Here is a 9427-nt window from a genome sequence, read left to right as displayed (position 1 = left end):
TAACTGCTTCTCCTGAGCCAAAGCCTATCGCAGAGATGTTGGGCACATGGCTGAAGGAACAACCCGGACAGGACACCAGGCCATTACAGGGCCACAACTAGTTAACAAGTCACACAGCTGCGTGAAGGTACTGTAGCAGGTGCAGAGGGGGGCCTTGCTCAAGGGCACTGCAGCTGGAGGTAGGGATCGAACCGGCAACCTTCGGAGCCAAAGGCAGCTGACTTCAGTCTGAAAGACTACAAGACTCTTTAGTCTGAAAGACTACATTTCATAAAGACTACAAATTCCAGTATGACATTCCGCTTTCTTCCGCTTCCTTCTTTTTTCAGCAGTTCAACCAATCAGACGAGAACACACTCGACGGCTACAGCGGGCGGGTTTCCTGTGAAGAAGCAAAGGTAAGTCTGTCATCCTCGCCTTTTGTCGTTGAAAATAACGATAAATTTTCAAGATTTTTGCGTTGTACGATTCGCAGTTTGTTGAGATGTTTAATTTTGCACGATATATTTGAACACACACAGCGTTAAAATACCTGTAGTCCAGTCTGACGTGAATGCTGACTCAACGGCTATGCCGCGGGCACGTCCCGGTCTTCGTCATCGTTATCGACAGTCCACATTCAGAATGATGTTTAGAGGTGGTACTAATAGTACTAACACAGTAACACGTGTGACTTTTACATCTTCGAGAAGAAGGTTCGTGGTCTCTCCCTCCCTGTCTGGTGCTCCTTGCGGGTAGATCATTGATTGATTGCTTTAAAACCATGATGAGAGAACCCCAAGTAAGTTTGTTCCTGACTTGCACGTATTTACGTAAATTAGAAAATCAAAAAGACTCTTAGTGTATTTTAGCTAAAAAAAAAAAAAAAAAGCGTTCAGTATTATATCAGTTCAGTTAATCAACACCGTTCTGGTTTGGAACCCTTAGGCTTATCATAACTTATCCATGATTCAATCATAGTATGAATGGACAGGATCAACATGTCATAGCGTTATTATTTTGTTGTATTAAATTCACCTATTGATGGGTTTTCTTACTGTATTGATTCAGGGTGAACGCCTGGATGAGGGGTACTGCATCAATAGATAAAATACCTGCAATGGCCAGTTACTTTTGGGTTTTGCACATACAAGGAATTTGGCCTGGTTGACTTGGTTCTGCCACATCCAACGTATAAAACATTAAACGTAGTGGGGTAGCCGAAACAGAAGAAAGTTCTGAGGAAGGTGAACAAAATAAGCAAAACAATACAAGCTGTTTATTGTAATGTCCTATTTGGTTCGTTATGCAAAATACTAAGTTTACAGGAAGATGCCAGTAGTGGCCTGTTAATGTGGTACCATCATGAGTGGGAATGAAACAACAACCTCTAGTTTACAAGTGCTTGTGGCTGTTTGCTGTCACTGAGTCAATGTTGACAATAGGGTCCCTCCATAATGTTCTGTTTACCACTTGTGTCCTTAGTGTAGAAAAGGATGCGTCTTTTGTCACTTTGGTTGAGTCCTTCAATCTGGTCGTTGGTTGTCTTCTTTTTCCTCAAACTTTTCCGAGCATCACCCCCCTCCAAAAGAATCCAACATGTCCAAAATTTGATGATCTATTTCATCATTTGTGCTTTTCTTCAATTCTGCTTGGTCTGACCTGACATCCATTTGTTTTTTCCTGGCTGTCCATGGTGTTCTTGAAAGTCTTCTCAAGCACCACGGTTCAGAGGAGTCTGACTGGATGTATCTCTTGCAAACTGGAATGCAGCACAACGTGAACTGGTTGCAGGCTCTGCTTGTCCTAAGCCTAAGTGTGACCCTAGGGTGGACCGTGGAGGTTCAGCGACCTCGTGGGGTCCCACTGACAAGTAAGTGGTCTTACTTTATCAGGGTCATAATGTTTATTATTCAGTTTATCTGCCATCCCCAGTAAACCCAGTGAAGTTCCGTTTTTTAAATTTTTTTTTTTTTTTTTTTTTTTTTACATACGCACGAGTGAATGAGGTTATAGGTTGTCAGCGTGTTGCTCCTTTTTCTTTCTGTACTGGCAAAGAGCGGCAGTTCTATGACGAGGCAAAGCCGTTCACCTGCCTGGATGGGTCACGCACCATTCCGTTTGACCGCGTCAATGACGACTACTGTGACTGCAAGGACGGCTCTGATGAACCAGGTTTTGAATACATTTGACCTCAGTATGTTACAGTGCAGTGTACATTGCAAAAGTGGAAATAGAACACCAGTATCAGTACAGTTCTGCAGAATGCAAAGTACACTATATCAAGAGATAAACGATAGATCTGTATTAATGTTGACTTTCAGGCTCCACTCAGATCGCTGTGATTGACTGGTTCTTGACTATTTACATAGCATGCTTTACAGAGAATAAACTCTAATATTTTTACCTGTTGACAGTGTAAAAGTCTTCCTCCGGGCCAGTACTTCCACCTCTGCAATTCTTCATTTTGAGAATTGTCTTTGGTTCAGGCTGCATTCCTTCAAAGGGTCTTGCCTTTTAAATTGATCACTGTGGTTTTAGGGACTGCGGCATGCCCTAATGGCAGCTTCCACTGCACCAATGCTGGCTACCGGCCCACCTTCATCCCCTCCTCTCGCATCAATGACGGGATCTGCGGTTAGTGTGGGCAGGGCCTACCGCGGGGTTGGGCATGTCTTCTGTAGACCGTCTGACCATTCTGTGGTCAGTTTCGAGACAGTGTGGGTAATGCACAGTCTTTCTCTTGCCAGACTGCTGTGATGGCACCGATGAGTACAACAGCGGTGCTTCCTGCCAGAATACCTGCAAGTGAGTCCTGTTGTGCCGGACCTGGCCAGAATGGGCCCTGGGGCAGGCTGATGCAGAACTCAAGGACGTTTGAGAAGCTGAAGGCTGTGTTTGTTGTGCAGGGAGCTGGGTCGCAAGGAAAGGGAGGCTCTTCAGAAGTTAGCCGAGATCACCAAAGAAGGCTTCCTGTTGAAGCAGCAGCTGATCGAGGAGGCCAAGAAAGGGCAGCAGGAGAAGCAGGTAGGACAGGGAGGCCAGGTGACCTTTGGAGCCTGCTGCCCTTCACTACATCTGGTGGTTTGACTCTAACATTATGATCCTGTGGCTCCTGCAGAGCAGACTGTCTGAGCTCCAGGACAGTCGGAAGGGACATGAAGACAAGGTGGAGGCACTCCGCACCGTGAAGGAAACAGCAGAACAGCCGGAGAAGGAAGCCAAAGAACGCCACCTCAAGGCTTGGGAGGGTAAGCCGAGTCTGGGAAATAGCAGCACTGGTTCTCTTTCTAGCTGCACTCTTATCTATCTATGCAGTGATTGACTATTTATGTTCGTTTTGTTTTTCTTGGATCATTGTGGTGGTCTTGAAGAGCACAAGGCAGCACTCCGTCTGGAGAAAGAGAAGGCCAAGATGGCTGAGGTGTTTCTTGAGTTGGATGACAATGCAGATGGCTTGTGAGTTGTGTGTTTGTATGTTTTTCCCACTGTTTCACACCCTGTTTCTGAGCATTGTTGTCTGTGGTTGTGAGTGTTTGATTTGCTGTCTTTCTCAGCGTGGATGTGTCTGAGCTGCAGACCCATCAGGAGCTGGACCCAGATGGAGATGGCACTCTAACTGACACTGAGGCTCAGGTGCGTGTTCTTTCTCTTACTGTATAAAATGCCTGTTGCTGTTGTGACATAACTGCTGTAGTCTTTTTGTTTCATTTTCTGGCGTTCTTTTGAAACGGGCTACATGCAGTTACATTACAGTGTGCTGTATTGTGTACAATTAGTGTGGCTTATGTTTCTGAGTGCAGTTATTACTGGACGTTTTTTCGGGTTCTGTTTTGTAATAGGGGTTGCTGGGAGGAGCGCATAAAGTGGACTCTACTGAATTCATGAATATGTGGAGCAACATGAAGGAAAAATACGTGTCAGAGGTCTGTGCCATTTCTTGTTAAACGTACATGTGTTTTGAGAGGGTATGTGCTTATATTCACTGTGTGTATCAATGCCCTCAGTCCCAGCCACCCACCCCCTCGTCGTATGACAGCTCCCATGATGAGCAGAAGGATTCTACTTCAGACAAAGACCAGGAGAGAGATTTGGACAAAGACCCAGACAGTGTGTACCCTGAAGATGACCTTGACGAAGATGCTGCTGGCGAAGATGATGAGGATGATGATGACGATGATGATCGTGATGACGATGACGACAAGGTGATTTCCCCTCTGCAGCCTAAACATGGCTGACCTGTAAGACCTTGCTCAAGGGTACTGGAGAAGCTGTAAGCAGTGGGATATAATCAGCCATCCAGATGTGAGTCTGTGCTTGCCCATGACACTCCCTGCTGCTGTGTGTTTCTGGTGTAGTTACTGCATGACCATTTTGGGTAGAGCAACTTGTGGAGATGTCTTTCTTTGACATGTGGCTCTGCACTGAACAAGATGCAAACAGGATCTGTTGTGTTCGTTTCGCAGGTGCCACCTGCACCACAGCCCTCAGACCACAGTGACAGTCCTGAGGAGGTCATGGCACCATATGATGCTGAGACGCAGGCCTTGATTGATGGTGAGGCGCTCTGCCAGGGTTGTCTGTGTCTCTAAGTACGTGTGACTTGATATTAACCCTTTTTGCGTGTGTGTTCCTTCAGCTGCACAAAAAGCTCGAGATGAGTTTGAGGCAGCAGAGAGGTCTCTTCGGGAAGTGGATGATCAGATCAAGTGAGTCTTTTATTTTGTATAGCTACACCTTTTATACAACCTCACCACATTTTTCTCTCACAGCAGTATATATGTGTGTGTGTATATCAGCGTCAGTATAAGATTTTTATGTACACTCTATCCACAGTGAGCTCTGTGTGTGAAAGAGAGAGGTGGTGTCTGTTGTGTAATGCCGCTTTGCTTCCCTTTTCCTTCAGGGCTCTCGAGAAGGAAATCTCTTTTGACTTTGGCCCCAGTTCTGAGTTTGCCTACCTCTACAGCCAGTGCTATGAGCTCACCACCAATGAGTATGTACCCATTGTGTTTGTGTTTACATCTGAAGTGTAGATGTGGGTACGCCATGTTTGACACTGAGAGAGGTTTTCAAGGCTCTTTCACATCTCCCGTCTTCAGGTACATCTACAGATTGTGTCCATTCAACCGTGTGTCCCAGAAACCCAAATATGGGGGATCAGAAACCAGTTTAGGGTGAGGGTCCCTAATCTATGCCCAGTTGTTTCTACAGTGCTGATGTTGAAGATTTTTTTGTAATCTGGCATTGCTCATTGTCCTTTCCTCCCTTCTCTTGCAGGTCATGGGGCTCCTGGTCAGGACCAGAGGACAATAAATACTCAGTGATGAAATATGAACATGGCATGGGATGCTGGCAGGGTCCAAATAGGTCTACCACGGTGAGTCCTAAAGCAGTATTCATCACCACTCCTTACCCGGAGGCTTTAAAGTTGAGGAATAGGCGAAACGAGAAAAAGAGGTCGTCTGAGAAACACCTAGTGGCGGGACCTCCTGGCAGGCATGAAGAAGATGAGCCTTACCTGGAACCAGCTTACAAGCAAAGGCACAGGATAGAGGACTCTGGAGATCTCTTGTTGACGACTTATACCCCAGGAAGGGTGATGGGGTCTAACCTAACCATAAGTGAAACATCAAGTTGTACACTACATTTTGCCTGTAGACTTTGAGGTCACAGAGAAGAAAGTAACTCAATTCAGAGTAGCTCATCAAACCTCACGTAGTGCAGCACTAACCTGAAACATGTTATGTGAGCATGTTTGAGCATCTGCAGTTCTGTCACCACATTGGCAGGACAACATTTTGTTGTTTTTGCATACAAAATTTTGACATGCTTTAGAACGTGAGAACTTTAGTGAAAGTGTAGAACAGGTGTAAAATCTTCACCATTGAATGCTGTAGGAGGGCAGTGTCTCAGAGTTCGAGCAGAGTGACGATGAGTGTTACCATGTCCCACACCTCAGGTGAAGCTCACCTGTGGGAAGGAGACTGCAGTGGTCTCTACTTCAGAACCAAGCCGTTGTGAGTACTTGATGGAATTCACCACACCGGCAGTGTGTTTGGAGCCACCAAACATCGATACTCAAGTGCATGATGAGTTCTAGAGCTGCTGCTGAGGTGAGAGTACAGCGCACACACTCAATTTGTTCTGCTCATGACGTGTACTCTCAACAGCTCATTCTGAAATACCAACTGGCTGTATTTCATTTTTTTCTAATAAAGCACTAAACCCAGTCTTGATTATTCCCAGAGAACTGTACTATAATGGGACCAGACCCCCTCCTCCATCTTACCACCTTCCAGTACTGCAGATCTTCTCAAATCCAGGAAAAGAGACTGCACTTGTGGTGAATAGCATCCCTTCTACTTCTCTGATGTCTGCTGTTGTGTTGTGTAAACCTGTGCTTTTCCAAATAAAGTGTTTCTCCTGTCCCATGTTGGAGAGATGTGGCCCTTTTATTGCATTACTTTCTGCTGCCTTATGGGGGGTGTTATGATCTGGTGTTTGGTTACTGATCATGTGTTCCTGCCATTGGTCCATTTAGCTGTAGTGCTCTTTCACGGTTAGCGGTTTGCAGTTGACTGATTGCAATGTATTGAACTATTTACAGTGTTGTACCATTTATACAGCTGGGTAATTTTACTGTATCAGTTCAGGGTCAATACTTATATAAGAGGTACTCCAGTATGAGAGAGAATTTCAGCCTGGGACTTTTCTCTGTGCAACATCTCTGTCTACTATGCCACTTCCTGATTTCTACTGATGTTGACCATGCTGTAAGGTTTGTTTGTGAATGCTGTGATCACATTGGAAGAACACTCACCAGCACAGAAAAACCAAAGTCTAATGGACCAGTAAGATTTGTAACTTTTATTTGATTTTTTTTTTTTCCGCATGAAAAGTACAAATAATCAAACAATTCCATGAAAAAGTCTTCAAGCGTCTTCAGCTGATATCCAGTAATAGATAACCCTAAGCTAAACCAAAAGGTCTTCCCAAATTTACATTTTCACTCTTTTGATCGTTTTTCGAAGTTTCATTTTTAAAATTAAAATTCTTTGTTCTTCTGACATTTACTCCATCTGGATTGGTAGTTTTTTTAATGTTTTGTTTTACTATCCCCAAAAAACTATTCATAAATAAATAAGAGGAAATTGCCAAAGAACTCTCTCTTTCCCCAAATAAATAGAAAGCAAATGGCTGTGAGAAAGACCAACCACTGACCCCTTCTGGGGATCCACAATGCATTTTGTCCCAACCATTTTTTTTTTTTTTTTCTTTATCGGTTCTGTCTCAGTACTACTTATCTCCTTGGGCGTTTACTTGTCTTAGTGTGTCTCCCCAGTAGCAGGAGGGGGGACACTTCAGCCCCACACTTTTAGCAGCGAGGCAGCAGGAGCACTGTGACCATGCCCAGCTCTCTGGCACCGCCCACACATCCCCTGTGTTGGGGTTCCGAAAGTGGTTGCAAAAAGACTCGACAGAATCAATATTTGATACAACATGAAAGATGAGGAAATGAAAGTTTTTTTTTTTAACAAGACAAACATAACACAGGCAGTAAACTTAACATCAAGCACGCCGATATTTTTTTTTGTTGTCTACACATCAATTTATTTTTCGTCAGTGCACCCTGCCTATGGAGAACTTTTTGCAGTTATAATTCAGAATGTTTTATTTTTTCCATTCCATTTTATAAAAAAAAAAGGTATAGCCACATTTCAGCAAAATTGAAAACTCATTTAAACTAGCAAATATAATGAAATAAAGCATAAATATACACAAAACATACTTTTATACGAGGCAATAATAGTAATAAATAGTTTTAAGTTAACAATAAGTTAAATCTACAAGTTTAAAGTCGCCGAAATAATACAAGTTTGTTGGCGCTATCTTGTATTTTCACGTTTAATTCTTTTTTTTTGTTGCAACAAAAGCTACCACAGACTTTTACAAACACAATTGAACACATTTTGATTGAAATAAAAAGTCTAAACTCTAAAATCTGCAAACACTAAGAACTGCAACTAATTATATTAAATAAAGAGACAAAAATCATTGATAATCCATACCCAATAAGAAGCGAGTTGAGTATTCAACCCATGTGTGTCCTCTATGTTATTTCAATGACACAAAACGCTTAATCAACGTGTGAATCCAAATATGTAAAAAAAAACAAAAAAAAAACAAAAAAAAAAAGAAAAAAAATCAAAGGAAAAAGAGTTATAGTCTGATCATTGATTTGGGTGAAAATTTAATTTTTGGAAATAGAATTCTCTTGGATTTTGTTGTTCTTTTGTAATTCCTTGTATCATTTTTTGTCTTAGTTATTGAAAGTTGGAGTGTAGTCCTTGGGGCAAATGAAGGCATCATGTACATTTCCAGAGATCAGAGCTTTCAGTGCTTGTTTGAATTTTTTTTTTTTTGAGCTGACATTAACAAGTTTGTTTTTTTTATTTTACATTTGATCCTTTCACTTTTTTTGCAAACGATTTCAGTGTGACGTTTAATTTCTTTTTTAAAAAATATATATATTATGTTCTCAGTCAATATAAAAACAAAGCACATTGCACTTGCTGTTCCATAAGAAAGTTTTTTGTATTTTTTTTCCTTTTGAAATGATTATAACTGGAGCTCAAGCGGTGCAGTATGTGTGAGTGTGTGTTTGTGTTTGTGGATGGGAATACCATCCATAGCATCTGTGTGTGCGCGCCATCCTTTGTGTAAGTGAACATGAGAAAACTTGAGGAAAAATGCACCAGCCAGCTGCATGCTGACCTTTGTGTGCATGAGCATGTGTGTCTGTGTGTGTATTGGCCTGCTTGTGTGTTTGATGCATAATTGCCACAGTTTTTTTTAGAAATCCCATCTACACTTTGCTGATGTAACACCTGCGTTGTGTTTCTGAGTCCTGCTCTGTGTCCATAAGCCCGTTACTCTGGAGAATCCTCTGGGAAAGCACATTAAACATGACAGCGAATAAAATCAAGAATCAAACGTATGGATGTTTGGTTGTCTTCAAATACTCATGGAGCAGTATGCATAAAGATCTCAGTCATTTTGGAAAAGCACTTGTCTGAAAAAAGAAAATAATAGTTTAAAGACATGTATTTCAGAAAGGTACTTGAGAATGTTTTATGGCTTTAAAGGAGCGCTTAGATATTCCTCGGAAGCGGTTTGGAGTTTGCTATGCTTTCGACATCACCATGTCTATGGAATCACAAGCTTTTTTTTTAAAATTTGGGAACTAATAGTATGAAGAAACAACAGCTTTCATACAAATGTTTTCCTAAACAGTTTGGACCTTCACATTCCAGTTCTGGAGAAATATTACACAATCTTTATGCACACGGACCATGATCTGCATGTTAAAATTGTGTGATGAACAATCGAGGATTTGCGCAAGAAACAACGTTACATTCGCCCCCTTTTCCACCCCCCTCCCCAC

General features: G+C 42.3%; 1 protein-coding gene across 1 annotated transcript; it reads left to right on the top strand.

The window, feature by feature from the left end:
- Positions 1–357: 357 nt before the first annotated feature.
- prkcsh (PRKCSH beta subunit of glucosidase II) lies at positions 358–6426 on the top strand. Its single transcript, XM_018754653.2, has 18 exons — positions 358–398; positions 1689–1852; positions 2038–2154; positions 2521–2616; positions 2730–2787; positions 2889–3006; positions 3101–3230; positions 3354–3438; positions 3537–3615; positions 3822–3905; positions 3987–4184; positions 4446–4536; positions 4619–4688; positions 4886–4975; positions 5082–5156; positions 5260–5359; positions 5942–6095; positions 6229–6426. Exons 2-17 carry the CDS (start codon positions 1726–1728, stop codon positions 6080–6082), a joined length of 1659 nt encoding a protein of 552 aa, XP_018610169.1. The 5' UTR covers positions 358–398; positions 1689–1725; the 3' UTR covers positions 6083–6095; positions 6229–6426.
- Positions 6427–9427: the final 3001 nt, after the last annotated feature.

Source organism: Scleropages formosus, chromosome 8 (assembly GCF_900964775.1).
Source record: "Scleropages formosus chromosome 8, fSclFor1.1, whole genome shotgun sequence".
NCBI lineage: Eukaryota > Metazoa > Chordata > Actinopteri > Osteoglossiformes > Osteoglossidae > Scleropages > Scleropages formosus.
The sequence above is the reverse complement of the archived record's forward strand: the minus strand, read 5'-3'. Positions and strand labels throughout refer to the sequence as shown.

Coding starts and splice junctions, on each gene's coding strand:
- prkcsh (XM_018754653.2), top strand. CDS start 1,726: ATGTATCTCTTGCAAACTGGAATGCAGCACAACGTGAACTGGTTGCAG. Junction 1,853..2,037: donor TCGTGGGGTCCCACTGACAA/GTAAGTGGTCTT, acceptor GTACTGGCAAAG/AGCGGCAGTTCTATGACGAG. Junction 3,007..3,100: donor AAGGGCAGCAGGAGAAGCAG/GTAGGACAGGGA, acceptor TGGCTCCTGCAG/AGCAGACTGTCTGAGCTCCA.